Source organism: Nyctibius grandis, chromosome 10 (genome assembly GCF_013368605.1).
Source record: "Nyctibius grandis isolate bNycGra1 chromosome 10, bNycGra1.pri, whole genome shotgun sequence".
Taxonomy (NCBI): Eukaryota; Metazoa; Chordata; class Aves; order Nyctibiiformes; family Nyctibiidae; genus Nyctibius; species Nyctibius grandis.
In genome coordinates, this window is record NC_090667.1 from 21,643,743 (window position 1) to 21,668,900 (window position 25,158).

A 25,158-nucleotide genomic window follows, 5' to 3' on the forward strand; every position below is an offset into this window, starting at 1 on the left:
TGTCTTGGGATTGTCTTTAAATGTAAGTGCCTAAGTTTGTGCAAGTTTTGAAACTGTGGGATTTACATTAAATATAAATTTTTAAAAATGCCTTTCATTATATTTCAATTATTTATGTTACAAACTTACAACACAACATTAAGGAAATACTACACATTTAATGTCTTACAGCAATGAGCTGATTCTGAGATTATAATTCCAATAAAGTTTAAAAAAAAAAAAAAAAAAAAAAAATCAAAACACCAACCAAAAACAGCTTACAACTTATTACCAAAGCTACCTTGCACTTGCTCTTTTCAAATGCTGTTTGCATTTTTGGTTTTATATGTAGAAGAATATTTTCAAAATATCATATTATTTTATTTAGTCATTTATTGCTAGTGACTGATACCTTTTTGTTGTCATCCAGAACTGTGTTCATGCTTTCTATCCACAAAGTATCAATTGGGCCATCAAAGATAACCCATTTGCGCTCAGGAGTCTCAGATGATGCAAATTCTCTAAAAGTATTAGCAATTATACCATCTGTCCACTAGAGGGGGAGAACGTAGAAATGAAAAGTAAGCGATAGTATATACATAGATTAATTTAAACCACAGGTAACAGAAAAACCTCCCATTCCCTTTCCATTATTCCTCTCTTTTAATTATTGTTCTCATGTTCTGCAGAGAGCAGAACATAACTTTGCAGTTTCACTGAGGGTCATGTAGCATTACCAAATTTTAAAATAGTGGTTTTTTCACTTTAAAAAATATTGCCACAAACACAAGACAGGCAATTCAATTTACAGAAACTTAGACGTGCTTCTGCTTTGTCTTGCATCTGTTTCTCCCCAGAGACACCTTAAGTTTCACTGTTTCACATTCACGTCTTCATATTGTTTCTTCTTCAAACCTAAGTTTCACACTTGAGGACCCATGAGTTCATAAGTTTTTCTAGATAGTTTTTGCATTACTTTGATTATACTGGCTAGGAATAGAGAGAGAAATGAATACAGGTAAGTTTGGAATGATGTCCTAGCATGAATGCTCCGGCAGGGGGATTGGACTAGATGATCTTTCGAGGTCCCTTCCAATCCCTAACATTCTGTGATTCTGTGAATGCAACTATATTAGGACAACGACCCTCAGAATGGTATCGCTTTTTTTTGCATATTTAAACCTACATAACTGCATACACCCTTGGTACTGCGTTTTGTTTTACACAGTAACTTAGAACAAGCTCTAGAAGTATTAGTTAAAATAAAATTTACAATTGTGTTCTCATCTGTGTTTAAAATAGTAAAAATATGAATTCAGTGGTTTACTATCCAGAATAATGGAGGTCTGACTTATATAGGAAAAAAAAACAAAAACAAAAACACTAGAAATACTACAAAGCAGAAAAAACAGACAGGATTAGTAGCTCCTAGTCTTGCACCCATACTGGTACATTTGGTTCTTTTTTCTTAAAACCAAACCAGCAATTTAATCTATAGCACAGCCCTATAACACTGTCTGGAGCCCAGGGAACGGATGAGGAAATGCTGCTTGAAATTTGGACTTAAAAACCAGAAGCAGAAGCCTTGTAAACTGCCTTTCCTGCCCCTGAAAACAACTGTGGAGTGACACCATGAGCTAAACTGAAGTTAGAACACACTTACACAAGTGCACTCATACAAAACCCATGAAAGTCACAGCAGGTGAGAGGCAGAAACAGATAAAAGTGGGCAATTACTATACACTATTTTTAAAACATACATTACCTCATGGGATACTATATCAAACTGCCCAAAAAGCTGACCCATAGTGACTGATTTTGGATTCACAGTTTTAAAAATTACTTTTTCTTCTTCACCATAACCACGCTCTTTCATAAGAGACAGTGTATCTGCCAACACATGTAGAACTTTGGTCTTCCCAGAAAAAGATTCCCCAACCAGCATAAAGCTGTTAGAAAAAAAAATATGCTATTAATAAATTTGTCTTGCAATTTACACTTTTACAGACCACATGAAGGCCAACAGCATCATTCATATGCTTAAAGCTAATTTTCACCTAATTTTCAAAAAGCAAAGCAAGTAAATCTGGTTTGTATATAGGAAACATCATTTAGGCAAAACCGGTTTATCTGCACACGCAAATCTGATTGCACAGCCACTGTATGAGAGTTGTCCTCTAAAATATAGATTTACCACCATACTAGTTCATTTATTTACTGAATCAAAGATTACTTTCTAGTTTCTTTTCAGTCTAGACATAGTTTATAAGAATGTTCTGGAAGAACACAAACAGTAGGAATACATACTACACACACACACAAAAAAAACCCCAAAACCTAAAAAAACCCCCAAACTCTCTTTGCCCACATTTCAAAATAATTTTTTTAGTCACCCAGCAGAGGGATGCAACTATAACAATGTCACATTGAAAAGATAATTAATGAGCTGAATATTAACCATCATATGGCTGATGTCATATTGCATACGTTTGTCACACTGAAAAGATAATTAATGGGCTGAATATTAACAATCACACGACTGATGTCACATTGTATATATTTTCTCCACACAGTTGTTATTCAGTAATAAAAGCCAGGAATAAAATGGCAGAGATCTGACAACTAATATTTTAATATAGACAAACCTTCACAGACCTAAGTCTCCACCATACTGATATCTGCAGCTAAAATTATGACCCAGGTGAGGTACTTCTGATATCAAGAGTAGTACAATTCCCCAGACATACATTTACAAGAATTTTGGTACATGTAAAAGCAGTATTGGTGACCAACTGTTCCAATACAAATAAAAACATTTTGCCACCCTTAAGACCTTTTATACTTGATATAAATAACCACTACAGTATAAGCCAAAATTACAACAGATACTGCTTGTGAAACGGTATGAGAATCTTACCCATGTCTAACAATCATCATTTCATATGTCTGTAACATTTTCTCTATAAAAGCTTTTACAGGTTGGACATTATGTCGAATGCAACATTCGCTGGCACATTCCAGAAAATCCTAAAATCAAAACAGAACCTAATCTTATCATTTCTACAATTTAAATTACTGTCTTGGACTACAGTAGAACAGTTTATGCTCATCAATAAGGGTTTCCAATTAATTAATAACTAAAATACTATTCATCAGAATATATCAAACATCCCTGGGAAAAAAAAAAATCACCTCTGTACTTCATATGCTAGAACAAGAGTAAACTACAATTTTTATCTTGAGAAGAAGGCATATCACCATCAGGAAGCCAACAGTGTGCTTTGGAACAATACACTTTTAACAAGACTCTAGTATTTACTGGGAATTTTTTAAAAGTTAATCCATTTTGCCTTTTCCAACATGCTCATCTTCTTCCCAACCATCCTCCTACAAAGGAGCTATGCTTTAGTTGTTGCTATAAATAAAAGAAAATACAAACACAGAGCTTAATCTCACTTAATTATGTCAAAAAATTAGGAATGAAATCAGCAGAAGACCCCAAAATTTGGTAAATCTGCAGATGAATATCTGATCTGTAGGACGCCTTACACAACCCTTCTGGATGTCAAGGAACTCAGATGTGGATTATACTCAGAACAGACACAAGAATTTTCTTTGGTACTAAGTTTCATCGCAACCATTTTCCTTATCTTGCAATAACTCACAAATTACTGTATTAATTACACTTCGTTAAAAACAAAACAACACAAAACACCCCACAATGATTATGACCAAAGAAAAGTTACAAGTACTTACATTGTAGTCTGCATCAGGAAGCTTGATTCCAGGAAATAAATCACTAGTTATACCCATGAACAGAGGTATATCATGCGCCAAAAATTTGGGTTCATTCACATCCTTAATTGATCTAAGAAGCTAGAGGAAACAAATATACATTTTACTGTTCTTATTAAAAACACAGAATAAACTACTCATCAACTAAAATAATCTATAATGGAATAAAGATTAATTAATTAAATGGTGCCTTTGATAAGCAGTCAAGCACAACTGTGCGATCATCAGCATAGCACTGGAAAGTACAGCATGTATTTTATTATCTTTGTTTCACAAACAGGGAGACTAAGAAACGTGATCAGCGATGTGACAAGACATGTTAGAACTGCCTTCAGAACTCAGAACTGTGTGCATCTGTAAAATTCCTTAAGAATTATTGCCTCAGGAACTCACCAATATATCTTCATCTTCCTTGGGAAATTTCAGTTTTAGATTCCGAGCTTCCACCAGCACGGCTTTAACTGCTCGCATACCATAGTCATAGTGATACTGAGAGGAAAGCTGTTCTGAACACAGCCTGTAGGTCATTACTATCTTCACTGACAGTGACTTAGCATTCAAAAATCCATATGAATAGAGTGAAGTTTCTGCTATCAGAGCATAGTCGGGAACCATCATGGCTACTGTTCGGAAAAGAACCTGAAAGACATACCCAAAGAAATACCTTTAAATAATTAATTGAGGAACGGAAAGTAATTAAGAACTTCTGCAGGTGATGGATCAGTATTCATCCCATCACAGCACTTCTACCTGAAAACAGTAACAGTATTTTAAATGAGGTACTGCTTAGTATGATTAGGTAAGCTGTGGATCATTTAAAACAGTTACACTGGAAAGCAGTGGCCTGCAGAACATTTGGGAGCCAATGAAATAGAAGAATTATCAAAGTTTGCAGCTTATGACTCACTAGTTAATGCTGCATTAACTCTGCTTTAAGTTATCATTCACAATATAGTTCCCACTGAGGCAACTTGCTCTGGCCCAGAAGCTCTGTGCCACATTGAGCCTTAAGGAACAGATGCTGTTCCAAAATGCTCCAGATTACTTTGCTAAAGCCAAGCGTCCTCAATGAAACAGCTAATCTAGTCAAAACAATAATTTCAAAGATTTTATTTAATTAGGTAATCTAAGCAAATTCATTACACGTATTAAGTGTAGCTCGCTCACGCCTCTTTTAAATAAGACTACAAAAAATACAATGTAAAAATACTTTCTTAATGCATTTTTTCCAACATACCCCTCCATCTTAAAAAAGTTAGCATCCAAATCTTATAGTCTACCCACAGCCTGACACCTGCCAGTTTACTTGCTACAGCATTACAGCCTTTGGCCTAGAAAAACAATCATGAAAAACACTAATAGACACAAGAATAAAAAAAAATATTTTAAATTCCTTCAAAATAACAAAGTACTTAGGGAAAAAAAGGGGCCTATTATGTATAAATCATATAACAAGTATATGTTTATATCCCAAGTGGTACAGTCTGAATTAATACCAGCAATACAGGTGTCCCTCAATTTTTTTTGAAAAAGTCATTCTTAAGCAGAAGCATGTATTTTCTTATTTTACCTTCAGATTATCTGGAAGTTCAGAACGTCCTGCGTAACCTGGATTCATAGTAATAGCTACAAAACAGTTGGGGTTAAGCTTCAGTTCAGTTCCTTCAAAAATAAATGTTTCTAGCTTTATCTGTATGGCTCTCTGGATACAAAGGATCTGCTGTGCCACAACAGACAGTACTTCCAGTTCAATGCGATTGAATTCATCAAAACACGCCCATGCACCCGATGAAGCCAAACCCTTGAAAAACTGCAAATGAAGAAAGATAGCAATAATATCGCTAACAGAAACTTAGAAGACTCAAAAGAAACTGAGTACCACGTTAGAAGTTCAATTACATGAAAGATACAATTATGATAATAATATCTAAACCTGTTTAGAGTAAAGGTCAGCAAAGTACTGAAGAACAAAGTCTTTTCTTGGTTCTAAAGAAAGCTAAATCAGAAGATCCTGATCCTATGAACTCTTGTTTCTTTCATGTTTTAATTAGCAACTTAATAGGATTTTGTAAAGCACAGAAAATTAAACGTATGTAGAGAGCAGTATATAGTGTCCCAGGGTATCAGACCACAGATGCCACATTTATTTAAGCATCTCTGTAAAGTAGGGACCCTACAATTTGCATCCTAAAAAATAAAATACAAAATACATTTCTTTTCTATGTACCTTTCCCATTGCCAGGTAATCGAGGCCATCAGAGCAGTTGAAGACAACACACTGAACAGCAAGAGCTTTAGCCAAATCTTTGGTGGTCTCTGTTTTACCTGTCCCTGCTGGACCCTCTGGGGCACCACCGAGGTTTAAATAAAAGGCTCCAATCTAAGAAACAGAAATAGTTTATGGAAATTATTAGTTCATATGAAATTACTCTGAATGAAAATGTTAAATTAAATTGCATTTGATAGTTTCATGCAGTCGTTGTATCTAACACAAAAAGTATGGTTATACTAATTAAAAAGTAGTCTGAAATTTACTTACAGCTTGGAAATATATACAGGAGAATTGAATTTTGACCCTAACAGAGAGTTTAGTTTTATTATCATCATGATCGTGATTAGTTACTCAAACTTTACTGAACCCAATCTTTCAATTCTTGCTTAGACAAATCTTTCAAATGAAATTTGATGCAATTACTTGGTTGCTACTTTTGTCTCTCTTTCTCCTTTAATACACTTTTTTCCTCTTTTTCTTTCCCACACTGTCCCCCTTTGTTGCTTGTGTATTCCATTGACCACTCCATATTCTCTCCTATATTCCATTAAAGTAGGAGGAAAATCTGACAGAAAAAAAATGAAGTTGCAGAGTCTAAACAAAAACTCAGATGTATTTGGCTTCCAATCCACCGTTACAGGGCCACATCTATTTTGACAAGCACTGGGAATACTGTATTAAGACCTTGGTGGGCAAAGGACAAGACTTCCATTTGCCAGAACGCCAGGCTTCACACTGCTTTGCTCCAAGATTCAAGGTCTGTGAGCCTAAAAAAGGAATAGACTACCAGCTGCATCACCCTCTCACACCAACATACCTTGATGTTTTGACAAACAGATGTGAAGCATCAGTTACAACCATACCGTAAAAGTTGAAGCTATGAACAGGGCAAAAAAGTATTTTCAGATCTATCAGTCAGGTCTTTTCAGACCTTTTCTTTCTTAAACCCTACGGAGTTTGTGATTAGGTCTCCACAGCATGAAAGTTACCATTTTACAACAGTAGGATGGTGCCTAGTAAAACCTGAAATCAGGTTTTACTCCAGTCAAATAAACTGCAGTAAATTATAGTCAGAAAAGCCGTATCTGAGATAACTTTGGTAACTTTCAGCTGTCAGGTTAGTTGAGGATAGACCAGTACAATAATAAACACCTCTAACAAGAGCAGAGATACTAAAAAGTTGCCAAACTGTTTTATTAGTCTTAGGGACAATATGATTGCAAGCGGGTCCTTCTCTTTACTTAGCAACCACAGAACATCAGAAAAGGACTTTGCGTTCTCGTAATCAAGACAGCAATAAAAAATATTGGGCATTTTTTCTGTTTGTATTTTTAAAAACACGTCCGCAACAGAACAATCCACTAATGTTTCAGTCACATTGTTGGGTTGTCCAGATTTGTTGTTGTAAGTCAGTTTCACGTTCAATATTCTATAGAAATTACAATCTTTGAAAACCGCATTTTAACAGAAATATCAGGGTCTGACAGCAACTGCAAGCCCTAAAAGTATGGCTGCAATGAACAGTGTAAGAAATACTATACTACAGTAAATACAGCATTTAGTAGCACTGGTGGAAGATCATACCAAGGTGCGGTAACACCTGTCTGTAAGAGGAGTAATGACAAGGCGTGGTGAGTTTCCAAGGTATTCATACGCATATTTTACATTGCAATTAATGATGCAGACACGAACATTCTCAAATTCCCAATAATATCGTAGTTGTGCAAGCCACTGAAAGTCTGTTTCACTCTGCACACCTGATAAACACAGAATTGACAATCATAAAAGATGTTTTAGATAACTGGATTTTCTATTAGGTTTACATTGAAAACAGCTTTGAAATTATTAATGTTGATGCCCACATCCAAATACTCACACACATATCTTAATACTGTTGTGTTTTAAGCAGTAAAACCAGATTGGTTAACTGTTTTTAATTAACTATATATTAAGACACATGTGAAGTAAAATGTTTTTGAAGATAATTACCACTTTCAATCATTTCCATGAGGACATCTCTGGCATGAACATCAATAGTAACCAAGGCACCCAGCGTGGTCCTTGTTTGCTTTGACAGTTTTCCTCTTACCAGCTCTACAATATCATTAAGCTGAAGTTGAAGTGTATTATAATAATCCTTTAAACCCTAGGTGAAAAAAAGGTAATTACGAAACTGATTATATGACAGTTTCAAGTGCTCCAGACTTCTTCATGTTGACTAAATATCTTAATGGAGACTGCTTATTAAGCCATTCTTTTACATTGTCATGTTTGTGCATCAGTTTCTCTCTCATTCACAGTTACACATTTATGTTGCAAAACTACATTTTAATCTATGCTTCCTCTAAACAAGAATATTCAGGTACCTGAATCAAAGGTATAAATCACTGTACATAAATTCATGTACATCAAACTCATATGCTGATCCTTTTTAAAATTTTATTTTGACTGTAGAAAAATATTGGATTAAATGAAATACATTAGCTGAAATGAAAAATTAACAAAGGTTTTTAAAAAAGATGATGCATTACAAAGTACCTCTGGTCCATTGCAAAGAACTTCATGTACCTCACTTGTCCAGAACATTTGAGACACACACAATACTACTTGTCCAGGCCACTCCAGAACCCATCTTTTTCTCTCAGTCTCTAGATAGGCCTGAAAGAGTTAAATACAGTACACAAATACAGTGACAGTGCATATATATCATAATGTAATACAGAAGCATATAATGTGATCCTATTAATATTCTTTGCTAAAAAAATATTATTTTCCTATTTTCATAGTCCGAACGAACTTTTAAATGCTCTTTTCCCCTTAGATTTGCAATTTGTTATCAAATAATTTTTAAATCTTTCCATATTATGTAAATATTCACAACTCGCTAACTTCATATAAAGAAACATTTTCTGGCTAAAGATTTTCTTTTAGGAGGGAACAAATATATTACAAGTGGTGTATTTCTAACTTGTAATTAAATTTAAAAAATGAATAATTTATTTATGTCAGGTGATATATCCTATAAACACAGTATTGCTGCCAAGCTTTTAAAAGAATTTATATGCAGTGTTGATTCTTATTCAAACTAAACTCTTACTTATCTCACCAGCCTATAAATACAAGTCATGTTAACTTGGTCCTGGCCCCATAACTTCATCAACTCTCGCACTCAGGAAGAATTATAGCAAGACAAGATACAACCTTAAAATAAAGGAAGGTCTATTTGTGCCACAGTTATTAAATTATCATAAAACCCATACCATTCTTGATCTAGCAATAACATCATGTATAGTCTTCAGCATAATATCTTCTACTTGAATTAACCACTTCTCCACTGCACCTCGAGCTTCAGAAGTAGAAATGGTTGAAATCAGTTCTATACGCTCGCCTTCAGAACTATACATTGCTTTAATATCCAAATTGGGAAGGAAATGCAGCTTAGCAATGCCTTCAAAACACTTCTTCAAGTGAGGCTGAACTCTGAGAGGATCCTTAGTCTCCGACAGGATCTCCAACATTTCATCATTAGACAAGAAAAAGAAGCTAAAAAAATGTAGAAAAAAAAAAAGAAAAAAAACCAACTGTATTATCAAGCTACTTTAAAGGCTGACCTTATTCACAACAAAATAAACATTCAGAATCTTTTTTAAATAGCCAAAACTCATCATACCGAGGAAAGAAGAGACGTTTTTTCTCAAGATAAGCATTAAGCCCTTTCATGATTTTGTCAAGAAGCTCATTAGAGTTCTGAAGCTTCTCCAACAACCCTACCAAGGAAGTAGCAACAAGAACCTATAACAAAACACATGCAAACTGTAAGTTATAAATAAGATACTTCAAACAGTAGAAGTTATTCAAATAATGTACAACATGGCTTTGTTCCTAGAAAGCCCAGGCAACTGATGTAGTGTTCATCGCATATATTCTGAAAACAAAAGCATTGACCAAAAAAATTTTAAAAAAAAACAAAGAGAGAAGCTACTGTTTCCTTTTAGCAGTGTATATTTTCCTTACCTTTGGGTCTTTGGCACAATACTTCATAATATCCCTCCAGTATCTATCCACAGTCTGAAAAAGACGCCCCTCTTCTGGCATCTGTTGCATAATATCCTCAGAAGAAAAAATGGGTTCCAAATAAAGCCACTGTGCTTGCACTTTCAGCCACTCATCGATAATCTCCTGAATTTGAATTAAGCGAGTTTCCCATTCCTTAACAAATATTTAAAGAATGTTACCTTAATATTTCCAAACAAATAATGTTAGAGAGAATAAATACAGGAAAGGTAGACACTGTGGTACTCCAGTTCCCAAGGAGAAAATAAAAATGTCTAGCAGTAAACAAAATAAAACAAAAATATTTAGGAGTATTTAGGTTCTTCCACGTATACAGATGGCCAAAGGAGTTCAGAAAGTTTAACTTACCTGGAAATTAATTTTCCAAAATGCAGTTATCACTTTAGTGCTATGATCTTCTAACAACTTAATGGTTAAGTAATACCCAGGAGGCTACCAGTGACAAATTCTGTTTCATCTCCCCACAGCAAGGAGCTCTTGATTTGTAGCTTAATTACAGCATTGACACAAGAATATCAGAATGGCCACACTAGATCACAGGAGAGATCCAGCCAGCTCAGTATCCTGTCCCTAAAGTGGAAAATAGCAGATACCTCTGGAAGAGGCTGGAGAGGCTACCTGGAAAGGGTAAATACTACCTATGTTCACTGAGCCTGCTTGAACGTGAAGATTTCCTACATAAACCAACAAAGATCTAGGAAGGATAACTGCAAAGCAATTTCACCAGCTTCTCTCCTGTCAATAGTCATGGTGTTAGCACCACAAAGACTACTCTAGCCCTGAAAATACAAAAGCAGGTGTAAAGAGGTACCATCGTTGTTCTGAGGCCTGATTAAAAAACCTTCTCCCAGTCCTCAAGAAGTTTCCTTGCCGAGATGAAAACATTATAGTTCAAAATTTGAGTCCAAAACTAAATGTTCTCATTAACAATAAAAAACAATAATTTCCAGTTATTAAGAAGCAAGGTTAAAGACACTAATGGAAACAGTGATTTTGCAAAATACGCAAAAAATAATCTCGTTCTCTTGATTGCACTTGAGTCTGAACAAAAGAGGGAATTCCAACACAGAAATAATGCAAGCAGGACTTATATGAACTCAGAATAATATTGCTGAAAAATCAATGAAAGCATTTAAATAACAAGTCAAACAATAAAGTTATAACACAATTGGCATACTCTTGCATTACAGTTATCCTGCAAATAAAAATGGTAAAAATAAAAGTACTCATCGTACCCTGATTTCTTTGTCGAATGGTTTAATGAAAGGTGATCCTCTCATTGTCTGAGTTTTCATAATGTGATCATCGAGAACAGCTTGAATCTCATCCACCGCAGACAGAATATGAATACCAGTCTCACGATACACACTTGTATTGAAGGAAATTGAACCCCAGGTTTCCATCATTGCATGCATTGCTTTCTCTAAGGAAAATTCCTACCGGTTAGAAAGAAAATAGTTTATTTTAGTCACTCCATTATTTTTTTTCCAGCTCACTAATTCAATATATAAGCTTATCTAGCTGAATAAGCTATTTTGCTCTAACAGCATAAATTAACTTCTTATTATTTTCCTTAGTATATCATTTTCTAGTGCACAGAAAGCAGTACACTCGGGAAATACTAATAATGTAACATAAGATACAAATGTTTACACATTACTCAAATCTCACCAAATCTCTTTTGTTGCGTAAGGGCAAAGACAAGAAATTCCATTAAGCCATAAAAGCCATCACTAAGAAACCTGATGTTATACTCGTCGCTATCAAATCGCTATGCTTACCTTGCTTGCACTTACACTTACAGCTTCTAACTCTTCCAAATAAGTGGCTAAATTCTGCTTTAAAACTTTTCTAAGGGTAGTTCCAGAGCCTGGTGTTAAATCATATCGTACTATATTTGACATCTGCTGCCAATGACGAGCTCTCATGCCGGGGTTACAAAAGATAGACACAGTGGGAAGATTCTCCTAATGGAGGAAAAGCATTTATAAGGTAAAAATTGTAATGTGCATTATTTCTTAACTTTTCAGTCATCTTTGATGTGCATTTAAAATTCTGCTGCAGTAGCTGACGACACGAAAATCTTTTCTGAAAGGTGCAGATGGATCTACTCAATTCTCTATTCCATTTCTAAACAATTGTAGTAAATTACTGAAGAAGAAATATAAAACTATTCAGCACAGTCTTAGCAGAAAAGAGAAAAGGAACAATTTTTCATCTATGTTATGTTAAATAGGGCTTCCGTTAATATAACATATAGTCCCATTTCAAAGTTCCCAACTACATCCTTAAATGCTTCTCTGCATCCAAAACCTGCTTTTCTCCTGTATGTGTCCACTCTTTAACAATTCACATTCCTAAAACTGCAAAGATATCCAAAATCATATTTTATTAAAATCAATGGGATAGTACAATCTGGAAATGGCGATTCAGAGCACGCTCTCTCTCTGTAATAATAGGAGTCTCTGACACTGCATCATCTGCTCATACTGAGCGCTGAATTTAGAATTTGTCCCTCAGCATCAAATATTAATATCCCTCACCTTTTCTTACCTTAAAGTCTTTAATCTGCTCCAGAACTGAAGAACACATTGCAAGAGTTGGATTTGCCTTTGTTTCTTCTTCTGTCTTCTTTTCTACAGTTCTGCGCTGTGATGTCTTTTTCCACTCCTGTTCATTTTTCTTCTGCTTTTGTTGGAACAGTCTTGACGCTTTGTACGTCTCTCTAAAAAACTCATCAACCTCAGCCTCCATGCTTTCCCCATTTAGTTCCAAAAGGGTACCATCCATCCATCTGAGAAAAACCAATGTTAGAAAACCGAATAACAAATAAATAGTCCACAAATAATAAATACTTTGTTTTGCAACACAAACAAGATGTAGATTAACTGTTATTTAAATAATTAGAGCAAAGCTCTTGTTTCCAATTACTGTCATTCTGTGCAAAATTCTAATGCACAACTAAAGGTAGCTTGATCACTATCTTCTGTGTATTTGTGTAATTCTCTCAAGTCAGCCACATACTGAAACCAAGTAACTGCATGGATTGAGAAATATTTAAATTAAACTCTGAACAGAGATCAAAATATGACAACAAAATATACTAGGCCTTTGTATTTTCAAATAATCCATACTTTCTAGCCATTATAACATTATAACTTCCAAAGAGTGCAGGAACTGGTAAATCGCACTTAATTTAGACTCAGACATGCTACAGTTTTTATGGTAGGATCTAGCCACCAGATAGCAATGTAATCATTTGAGCACATCTACATGGCATTTTGGACTGCCACTAGGTTAAAAATGGTTTGTCATTACATACAGATTGTGACCTTTCTAATTGAACTTCTTCCTTTTCTGGTATACAAAATGGCTCATAACTAACCAAATTCTTTCTTCCTAATACATTTCTTGCACAGAGTTTGTCTTATAATAGGCTTCACTAGCATGACCAATACAGTTAGAACCCAATATATTATATACTCCTTTGCATTACAAAAAAACCCCACCAAACTGACATTTTTTTCTAGTTGAATTAAAAATAACAACCCCGATATGTAAGTTATATTACTATTATACTTGGATTGGTAATAACAAATAAATGTTTATAAGAAAACAAATCCACATTCTACATCTGACATGAACAAAACCAGCCTGAGCATTTTTCCCGCTCTCCCCTCATTTACCTTCAAGAGCTGAATTACCTTTTTTCTGTTTGTTGCCATTTCAGTATAAGATGAAAGAGTTTCTGATATGGTTCAATCTCAACTTTTATGTTGTTGAGGAGTGGGAATTCACTCAGTTGCCATCCAAGCAGAGTCTCTTCTTTATTAATAAGAGCTACTGTTTCATCAGCCTCCTGTATGTGTTTCTGTAACACTCTAAGGTCAGCCACATACTGAAATCAAATAATTGTATATCTTGAGAGATAGCTGTTCAAAGCATAACTTAGTTATCAAAATAAGATATCAAAATATAATAAGCCTTCATATTTATTAACGTTTTAGAAAACATGAGTTAAAAACTCATCTTCTTATCCTTAATTAGATAGACTCTGAAGAACCCAGACTAACACTAAGAAAAATAAAGTTGGTTTTATCATTACTGAATTTGAGTATAAAACCATTTTCAAAATGTTTGAGCTTTAAAATTCACTGTTCCAGGAGGCAGGCATACACATTTTTATGTACCTGACATATCATACGGGCAACTGGGATTTATTAGCTCAGGATTTCCGGTTTGCGCTTTGAAGTGTTTTAGATTTAAAAAACAAAATTACTAAGCACAATTGTGATATCCTCCAACTAAAGCACAAGACATGCTCTGGCAATTATCAAATGCTTAAAAAATTTGCAAAGTTTTGGAGCCAGAGGTCTGCTCTTCACTAGCAGAAAAATGAAATTTTGAGGTTTATAGGAAAAAAAAAATTAAAAAAAATCAAATTGCTACCAATCACTCTTTCTAATCTGCTATTTTTTCCTTCAGTTCTTCAATATATCAAAAACAGGGAAGGAAATTCTGATCCCACTGAAGTTATCTGCTAATAATATCACTGGGGCCAGAATTCCATGCTTTATATAAACCACAATAAAAAAAAAACATTCACCTTATACATCTGTAATATCTCTGTCTTTGCTGGGATTACCTTTCAGCTAATTTAAGCACAACTTCATAGTAAACTTTCCTTTAAGTCAAATGTTATTGCCAATATAATACAAAAAAGGAGCGGGGGGGTGGGTAGGGGTCATTTCATGAGTTTGCTCATTGTGGCAAGAGGATAATAAACATTTTAGTTCACATTTGTTAAAATAACCGATTACTTTTAGTTCTAAGTTTCTTCCATGACCCCTGTGTATTAAACATACAAAACATTTCTACCCATTTTATACTAAATGTTAATCAATCAGACCTGTTGCATGCAATCCAGTTCTGAGTATTCTTCAAACTCTGCCACAGAACGTGCCAGCTTGTCTAATTCCACCATCAGTTTCTCACATTTGTTTATTAGTTCTTGCTCTCCTTTATGTTTGGACTGTTCAATCAGCTACAAAATGATTTTTTTTTAAATGGTAAAAAAGCAACGCGAAAGTGGTTGTAAGTCCTTTCAATGATTAACATACACAGTACCATCTAAACTAAACATCTAGCACAGACAGAAAATAAACAATACAGATAAGTTATCATCCTTACAATAATTGAAATTTCTTCAGAAGTTGCTTTCTATATGTCTCATTTAAGTGTGTGCAACCTCTATATGTTAACACGGAACCCTTATCTCAATAATCACAGCAGTTACAACTGCCTTAAAGGTCTCTTTCAGCAATCAGCCAAAAGATAGGAAAGTATTACAGAAAAAAATAGGGACATTCTCATCTTTGGGATTCAGTGTTTTATTGCCAAGAGGATGTCTACAGGTGTTGAAAGCCAATGCTATCCCACATATATCTACTGCTATAAAAGGCAGAAATTCTAGAACATAAGACCACTCTAAAGCACAGGGTCTGCACGCAGAAGGGTTATTTTTGAGGTACCAAACAAGAAATCAACCAAGTCAGAGGAGATCTCCTAAGACAAAGACACCTACTGCCATGCAAATTTGTGAAGCAGACAAACAGAACTTCTCCAGAGGAGGAAGTAGTCTTTTCCTACTGTGTTAGAATAAGAATGGACTCATAGCTGAGAGTATAAAATGCAAATATGCAGACTCATAAAAACTTGATGCCCTCAAGCTCTAGCACAATGCAAGTTGCTAGATAGTCTGCTAAAGAGAGATATACTCCTGAGGGACTCTCACTAAGTCAGATATACTCTGTACTACCATTTTCATTACAAAGAGTTTGAACAAACATCATGGACTCTCTGTGTAAAAGTAGAAAATGAATTTCACTCATTTATTTTTTGGGATTAAAAAAAAGATAACACGCAAACAAAATATTTTACAGTCTCCCAAGCTGGGTATGTTTTAAGTCAGAGGCATATTAACTACTCTTGGACATATTCCTTAGTATCTAAATAAGACTCAGTGAAAGAGAAATCCTCAGTTGTGATACTTAAAAGATATTGATATTTTTATTTTTAAAAAATAAACATTTTTAGAAGAAATTATTAAATCTATGCTAAATTACTATAGAGAGGCAAGAGAACACCAAGAGGCTTGACTTACTGTATCACAGCCAGAGAGAAAGAATGCTAGCAAGATGAATACAGACAAGTGGAAGAGAAGAAAGTAATCTACAGTCACACAGAGAAAATCAGATGTTGCATATTTTCTGATTGCTACCTCATAACCACAATTCCCCCTGTTCTTTTATTGACAGAACAAAACATCGTTTTAACTAAATGACTTGCTGTCCAGAGCACTAACTCTTATTAAGGGCCTGGCAGTTACATTTTCAGTACTAGACAACTGCAGTGTAGTGAATTTCCACCTTCCTATGAATTACCTAGTACTGACCACAAACAAATTAAGATAATAAGACTTGCTGAAGGTTTTAAGTTACAGTCACATTTTTTAAATTACTCCACAAAAAACCCTCCGTTGATATAAAAATCTGGAAATATGTTATTTACGCATGTCTAAATTAGTTTGGTTCATGTTATATGTGTAGATACATTTAGATTGCTGAGGAAATAAATAGCTCAAGTAAAGTGAAAAGTCTTAACAAGCTAAAATACACCATAAACTAAGAAAATGCTCTTACATCATCATGCTGATCAAAAACAGCGTTAATCTTCTTTGGCCATAATACAACTGTTGTATTCAGTGCAATGTCTTCAGGAGCAAATAAAAAAACATCTAATAAGTAAAGCATTTGCCGACAGCACTCCTATAAAGAGATTTCACAAAACTTTAGTTATCACAGGTCTGTTTAAAATATAGGGTAGGACAATATTATCTACAAAGATAAAATATAAGTCTACATTTCATGGACTTTTCAGAATTCAGAGGTACTTCAGCCAATGGAATATTAATATTCAAAATACATACAAGAAGTTATTCAAATCCCTGCCCTGTTTGTGAGCTTATTTCTCTAAATATGACTCCCATGGCCTGTAAATCTACATGCAAAAATCCTAATATTATTAAAAAATGTAAAAAATATAAATGCTGCAGAATAAATGTGTGTTATATTTACAGACCTATTACCACAACAGAAAATCTGATACTTATCATCATAACATATAGCAAAGAGCTTCTTATCCAGTAATGTTTTGGCTGACCCACACCTTACACAATTCTTCAATTTTGTTCTCTGAGCACACACAAAGTACTCCTGCCAACGTAACATCATCTATATTCTGCTTAAATAGTAAACTGCTTCTTGTGTGTTCAAAATCATGACTGTTTTTACACAGAAAATTATCTTTACACTTGTGTGTTACATTTTCACAAATAGCTTTTTAAGCAGCCCTGACCTAAGTCTCTAGGTAGAAACAATAAACCAAGTGTCTTACAATCTGCTATGATTTATTGAAAGCCGCATTTCCTCACTGACATGCAGAACACATGGGAATGGGGAATAAGAAATGCATGTGGCAAAGAATGAGCTGGACTTCCCACTTCTCTCTGAAGTAACATTCAGGGTACAGTTTATTCACACATGCAGCATGATCAGACAAAAGTCTCTGCACTCCAGAATGAATTCTGTATTTGTATAGGCCAGCATGTTTGGCAAACGATTAAGAATTAAAGGATAGTCATTTACCTCGATCCTTAACAACAGGTCTTGAATACCTTTGGTTTTGACCTTCTTTATGTAAGCTATTGTTTCCATCATTTCCTCTGTTGTCTCAGGAACTTTTAATGCACGTTCCTCAATTGCTTCAAATTCCCTGCATATCCTATACATTTATTTAACATAAAAATATCAAAATTTAAAATTTTTTTTGACTGGCTTCAGGCTCAGCTTTAATGGAATTAAAAGTTCAAATTACCCCTGCACAAGCTCCACTACTTTATGAAACTAAATAGCAAAAATATGACTAAGTCAGTCTAGAAAAATATTGCTTATTAATTTGCAATAATTGATTTGTTTGGATCTTGGGGTATTCTCTTGCAATAAACGCTTCAATTACTTTTGGTAAGTACATGAACTTAAGTACTGCATCATTAGCATACGCACAAACACTTATTTTGGTAATGTGGAATCATTATAAAACTTGACTATAATTGTTCATTTTAACCAAATTATTTGATATGACCTCACTTATTATTCAATCCATACCTGCAAATTAACCTTCAGAATTCATCAGTGTTATTATCTGTCATCATCTATGAAAAACTAGAGGTATCTGTCATGTAATAAGAGAATCTAGCTAGTCTTTCCTTTGACAGTGCAGTAGTACTGTATTTCACACTTAAAAAGCCAGAACGGTAATGAAGCTCTTTGATCTTTTAGCTCCTCCATTATCGAGCCTATTAGTAAGTTCCCCTCCTAGTTTTTGAGTCTAAAACAGAGGAAAAAATACATCAGCTGGTGCAACTTGCATAGGATCATTAGTTAGCCAAGGGTCTTCACTGAACAGGAGTATGGTATATTTGCATTTCTACTACATGCTTCTACTATGCATTTAATACATAAAGCATTCACAAGCAGAAAATTCTACTTACTTTTCATTTTCCTCTCTGTAATCTGCAACTATTCTGTCCATTAGCATTTTTGCAAAGGTGTTAACGTTACTAGCCAAACCTTGCTTTAAATCCTCACAATTCAAACAGATCATAGGGAAACGAGCCACCTCTGGTAAACTCAAGATTTCCTTCTTGAGGGTGAAGAATTCATCTATGAACTTCAGAAAAATATTAGATTTTACTTCAGAGCTGTTATTTAAATACTTGGCTACATGAACAAGTATTACACATTGAAGAAAATAAATATTTTTTTCTATTTACCACAGACTTTTAGGGAAAAAAACACTTATGTTGTAGATTTGAAGGTAGTCAACATAATTTATAGCTAATTGCTAAACACCCGTTATCCTCTGTTCTCTTTTTATTATTGCTGTATGGGTAGTAGAAATTATATATAAAATGTAGAATTAAAACTTACAGCAGTATATTCATCAAAACTGTGTTCTTCTGCTTCAAATCTTTCTATCCGTGCCTGTGCAGTCCCATCTACAAGCCAACCATACCTTTCAACTACAATTCAATAATATTATATTAATATTATTATAACGTATATGCTGTACAGTAAGATACTTCAAAGAAGTAACACAGTTATTTAAACACCCTTCTATCACTCACCATAGTTTTCAAAATATTCCTTTGGAGCTTCTGAGTTGTCTCTGATACATTTTTTCAGTGTAGATGTGGCCCATACTGTGACATCATTAGGAAGCTCAGTGTCCAGAGTTGTAGTGTCTCCCGTTAGCCAAGAATGTACCGTTTGAACGTTCTAATAGAAGTGCAAGTTATGATTATTTAAATTTTAAAAAGCAATACAGAGATACATATATTTTAAAAGTTGCAATCTACAGACGACACTGTATCAGAAAAGTATGAGACCCTAATCGTGACCAAGGCCAAGTGCTTCATACACACCTGGAACAACTCTTCCTGATTCAAAAAGTTTAACAGGAAACGTGTCAAATGGACAAAAAAAATAATTATCCAATCTTACATAAAATTAAATTCTGTCCTATGTGCAAACACACAAAACTAAACCCAAAACACTCCTCTGAAAGTACCATCATGTATGATTAAAGGCCAATGCTCAGTCCACAGGGATACATCTAGAGGCCCCAGAAAGGCTGTCATCCCTGGAGTCATAGATTGGTTCATAACACATAAATCTTTAGATATGGTATATATTAGTTGTTAGGGATTGGAGGCTTTTATTTTTCTTAGAAAGAAAAGGAATATCAACTCTAATTTTCCTTGTCTTTGTCTGGGGATCTTAATTATTAATGCAAGTTTACTGTAAATCATCACATATATAACTAAGGCGCTAATTATATTTCTATGCTAAATGTTAGTTCACAGAAAGTACACACTGCAAAACTACTTGATTTTCAATGTTAAAATAAATACATAAATAAATCATAACATGTGGTTACTTATACCTAAAGTACTCTCAGGTTTTCTAAACATACCAAAGAAGGAAACAAAAATGTTATCTTCTAGCTAGTTTTCTTTCCTGGGTAAGTTTTCAGCCTGACTTCTATTTAATGAACAAGCAGATAATTAATTTGTAGACATACACACAGATTTGCAGATTAAAACAGCTGACTAAAACCATCAGTAGCAGGTGTACCAATTTTTTATGAACAAGGAATAAACAAAAAGCTCTGAGAGCCTGGAGTTCTGCTGGGCATCAAATTCATGATGTGACCTGCACAATGTTCACAGAAAATAAATATCTCAAGTTGCATTCTGCTTCCCGTTACCATAGTAGTCAAGAGTCCTAAATTACTAATATTTTCACAGACTGAGCAACTTAGCATTTACACATTTAGCATTTACACACTGAGCATTTACACACTTAAACTTAGCATTTACACACTGAGCAACTTAGCATTTACACATTTAAATAAAGATAAAAGCACACCTGGAGAGTCTGTCCTATACGATTTACTATAAACAGAACTGCTTCTTCTAGGTCTTGGAAGTTTGGATAAAACTCCATTTTCTTTTCATCAAGAGTCAATTCCATCTTAAATAAAGGTAGACAATTTCTGTCTTCAGGCTCAAAAAGTTTCACAAAAGCTTCAACTGTTCTTCTCAATAATTCCTTCAGCTAGGTAATAACATACATCACCTATTAGTTGAAAGAACAGAAATCCCTATCCCACTTTCCCTTCATTCAGTAAGCCCAGAATCTCCGTCCATTTTAGTACTTTCAGCCTGATTCATGGATAACTGAAGTAGTGTGAATTTTTCCAATGACTTCAGTGGCATTAGTCCCAACCCTTAAAGAATGTAAATTAATGAATAAGTAAACAAACATTTCAGTAAAGCCCATGAATTTATTTTGGCTACAAATGTAAGCCTATTACTAATACATGCTCTAAGTATAAATGAAATATCTGGAATGCATTTTTCTCCAACTTGTTTTAATATGACAATGATTTGATTAGACTATTGTTCCATTATTTTTCTACAAAGTAAATAAAGGTTTAATCCTAAAAATGACTGCCTTCTCAAACTGCTGAATGTGTATATTCCCTCTGATTATTATATTCTTCAATAGAACAATGAAAACAACAGATTGTTTAAGTTAATTGGAAGTTAAAGGACTTTCTATTTTCAGTAAACTATGAACTTTGTAAAACAATTGTCTCAGTCTGAAATCAGTGATTTCATTTGAATGTTCTTGTTTTAGTATTATTAGGAAAGAAAACGATTGGAAATTCCTAAAATAAAAAAAAAATTTAACTCAGAAACAGTTCATATAACTATCATCTTGGTATAAATAATCACGGAGCAAAAAATTAACTTGTAAAGCATTTTGTGTATCATTTTGCACAGAAAAAAAATTATATTTGGAAATTTTGCAGAACTGTAGCCATTTGCATACACGTTGGCAGAGCTGGACTTCCAGTCTGTTTGCGTAGCTATGTTTGCTTTCAAGGGAGAGAGACCAGGTTTTGTTCATTTTGCTAATATATGACATGTATTTGTAGTGCCAAGATCGGTGATAGGAAGTGTCCTGAGAACACAGAGATATTTCCTTCTCTAAGTTAATTACATTCTAGTTGGTAGAATGAACAAATTTTCTGCATCTAAAAAACTAGAAGAAAAAGAAGTTGACAAGACCATGTATTTATTTCAAATGAGGGAAGTTAAAAATATTTAACACTTTGAATACTTCATGGATTATATGCAACAGATGGCTAACGATTAATTAAACAGGTCCCATATCTGCAATGTGCTGACTCATTAAAATTACCTAAATTTCACATTAAGTTTATCACGGAGAGGAAAGAGTTTTACCTGATTAGACATAAGCGTAGCCACACAGTTATAAAAAGAGTCAACCTGATCCAACTTTACACCATTCAGTGCCTCTTTCTGAATAAAGAGACCGATAACTCTTTGATGCCATGTATTCAATATCTTCTCTTCTGCTTTAGAACAGCTTAGAGACACTTCAGTCTTTAGAGATTCACAGTCAATTGGCCCTTTCAATCTAGAAAAGTTTGTTACAGGCAACTTTATAAACAAAATCTAAAAACTCGTGGAGTAAAGTAACAGTAATCTACACTGTATTACAAACCCACTCTTTTTTTAGCAGAAAGCACAGTGGGAACCTAAGCATCACTTCTGTAAACTTAAATGAGGAAAAAAAATACCCCAAACCCCAAGAAATAAAGAACAGTTACCAGAAAAAAATAATGAGGAAAAAGAATTATCTTTTTGAAAATTATGAAAAGGAAAAGTTCCAAGATTAAAAATAAAATTCAACTGATGAAAACCAGCAAGAAATCTGATCTTTAGGGTAAGCATAGAGTCCCCTACAGATAGTAATACTACTAGAACTCAATTCTTCAAACGCTACTTTAACCAGACTTCTGTGGGGATCACAGCATTAAGATTAAATAAATAATGAGGGGACCTTAGCAGAGTTAAAGGCAAAATATAAATCAAAAGGGCCAATACTACCAGCAATTTAAAAACCAATAAAGTCTTTATACGTAATAGAGAGAAGAAAAGTTAAATGTGTCATAACACAAAGTAACCTACTCAAAGAACATTAAATGACACATTGAAGAGATTTATTATACAAAAAACTCTACAATAAATAATAGAATTGAATAAACTCTTCTTTACCAGCTTCAAAAACCTAATAAACCTAATAATTAATACTTAATAATATTTGGTTAATAATTCACCAAAACAGACTTTACCTGAAACTTGAGAAATCCACTATAAGAAAGGAAGAGAATGCTGCATAACCAATATCCAGTAGAGTTTTCATTGTGGGGTGGAGAATATGCAAGTTAGAAAGGATTTTTTTTTTTGCTTGGATAAAACTGTTGTGCCACGGTCTAGAAAAATCCAGGCCTCTGAAAAAACAAACAACAAACAACCACTGTAAAACCAACCAAACAAAAAGTGAAAAGCTCAAGCAATACTTGAATAAAACATTCTTACATATAAAGAGCAGTATTAAAAAGCTTATTCCCTAACATGAATAGTTAAGTTCCATACACATATCCCTGATATAATGCAGTGAAAACCATAAAGCTACTCTGATCAACCATGTTTTATACTCCAGAGTATATTCAGATCACCTGCTCTTCCTGAAGCTCTTTCAATGTAAACTCCTAACTTCACCAACCGCTAACAGAAAGTATTTATCATCAATATTTAGATGTCACACATTATGATACTTCAGCAAATTGGTCAATTCAGATAATTATATTCTGTCTACTGGAATTCCTCTTCAAATTGGTCAATTCAGATAATTATATTCTGTCTACTGGAATTCCTCTTCTATTTTGGCAGAGCGTAATAGCCTTTTCTTTAGTCTCAAGGTTTCGCCTTGTAACACCAAAGTCAGATGAAACCTTGGCATCAGATGCAGTTTTAGCATGTTTAAGTACCGTACAATGTTGCTGTCTGCCAGTAAACTGCCCCGTACACACACACACTTCATTCCAGAGGTGGCTGCAATATGACTTTAGTGTCTGGGCACTCAGAGCCAGAAGTCTCATTTGCAGTCATTAGTGCTACTCTATGTAACTGTAACAACAGTAATAAAACACTGTCAGTGCTAAAACTTTGTAAAGCATTCAGATATAAGATGTTCAAATGTAAGACCCTCTATAGACATAAAAATATGTCTCATTAAGGGACTCCAGAATTAACTTTGTGCCATAACTGTTCATGCAGCTCAACAAGAATTTCACTCATGCAACTGAGTGTGTTTTGCCAGTGGGTTATTTGCTAACTTAATCCACTCACAGAGGTAATGAAGGCAAAGGTGCCTCCTCTTCATCTTCAAGCCCTTTTACATCTGGTTTAATAAGAACAGTTCGCACTAGAAAGAAAAATATATGAACATTAGAAGAAAATTAATATTCAGTAGGCACTGTACTTCCTCAGTTTCTCTCCAGGTTGAACCAAGCACATAGTAGGATGGAAAGATAACTGTATCATCCACATCTTCAAAACATATTCTCCCAAAGGTAACTCAAAATCACAGCTTCTGCTAAATATCTATACAGATTCAGGTGGCTCAATGCCAATACTGTCCCCTATTCATGAAGGTTTTCAGACAGACTAGTGTTTAAACAGTTAAGTACTTTCTTAAGTAATTTCTTCACTGAGAAGGTGGTCGGTCACTGGAAGAGGCTCCCCAGGGAAGTGGTCATGGCACCAAGCCTGTCAGAGTTCAAGGAACGTCTGGACGATGCTCTCAGTCATATGGTTTAGTTTTAGGTAGTCTGTGAGGAGCAGGGAGTTGGACTCGATGATCCTTATGGGTCCCTTCCAACTTGAGATACTCTATGATTCTATGATTCTAAGTATTTATGGCAATTTTGTTTAATATAATTATAGTGGGATACTATGCATACTATACATAATGATCCCATTGATAACATTACGAAGAAGTTAGTCCCATGTTAAATTGTGTATTTTTTTAATCTGCATTTTTAAAAAGATCAGCCATCTACCAAAATACTGCCAAAATTTGGCTCAATTCCAGATTTTAGATACTAGAAATCTAAATAGAGACATTAATAAATTATTTCAAGGGAATACACTTTCAAAACTCCATCTCATTAATCTTTTTAAAAAGTTTAAAAATTTAAGTGAGTTGTATGAGTGATATCTGAAAACAGCTAATTATCTTTGCAGATTTTTACAGCTAACTTCCTCACGCATAGAAAGCGGCATCAGAAAACTTACGGATGTGCATATGGATGCACAGCTTAAAAAAAGCTGCTGTTCCTGAAGAGGCAAAAAAAAGAATGACTAGTACACAAAAAGTTTCTACTTTCTTTAGCAGAAAACAGCAATACATTCTTGCATCAAATTAACTAAACATGTTAAAGACTTAATGAAATAAGGTCATCAGCAATCAACCTTT

The 25,158-nt window shown here is 34.3% G+C and overlaps 1 protein-coding gene across 1 annotated transcript in view; it reads right to left on the reverse strand.

Moving 5' to 3' along the window:
- The window catches only part of DNAH12 (dynein axonemal heavy chain 12), a 72,140-nt gene that overhangs the window by 40,670 nt on the left and 6,312 nt on the right, over positions 1-25,158 (reverse strand). The window contains exons 6-32 of the mRNA XM_068408550.1: positions 24,030-24,105; positions 22,970-23,128; positions 22,056-22,251; positions 20,671-20,859; positions 19,368-19,518; positions 19,171-19,262; positions 18,732-18,910; positions 17,827-17,962; positions 16,822-16,947; positions 15,030-15,164; positions 13,825-14,018; positions 12,674-12,914; positions 11,902-12,087; positions 11,356-11,556; positions 10,061-10,255; positions 9,717-9,838; positions 9,307-9,589; positions 8,585-8,704; positions 8,036-8,192; positions 7,631-7,803; positions 6,002-6,154; positions 5,345-5,584; positions 4,168-4,413; positions 3,736-3,855; positions 2,897-3,006; positions 1,745-1,928; positions 392-532 (exon numbers count right to left, since the gene is read on the reverse strand). Coding sequence (XP_068264651.1) covers positions 392-532; positions 1,745-1,928; positions 2,897-3,006; positions 3,736-3,855; positions 4,168-4,413; positions 5,345-5,584; positions 6,002-6,154; positions 7,631-7,803; positions 8,036-8,192; positions 8,585-8,704; positions 9,307-9,589; positions 9,717-9,838; positions 10,061-10,255; positions 11,356-11,556; positions 11,902-12,087; positions 12,674-12,914; positions 13,825-14,018; positions 15,030-15,164; positions 16,822-16,947; positions 17,827-17,962; positions 18,732-18,910; positions 19,171-19,262; positions 19,368-19,518; positions 20,671-20,859; positions 22,056-22,251; positions 22,970-23,128; positions 24,030-24,105 — 4,505 coding nt within the window. The remainder of the gene's footprint in view (positions 1-391; positions 533-1,744; positions 1,929-2,896; positions 3,007-3,735; positions 3,856-4,167; positions 4,414-5,344; positions 5,585-6,001; positions 6,155-7,630; positions 7,804-8,035; positions 8,193-8,584; positions 8,705-9,306; positions 9,590-9,716; positions 9,839-10,060; positions 10,256-11,355; positions 11,557-11,901; positions 12,088-12,673; positions 12,915-13,824; positions 14,019-15,029; positions 15,165-16,821; positions 16,948-17,826; positions 17,963-18,731; positions 18,911-19,170; positions 19,263-19,367; positions 19,519-20,670; positions 20,860-22,055; positions 22,252-22,969; positions 23,129-24,029; positions 24,106-25,158) is intronic.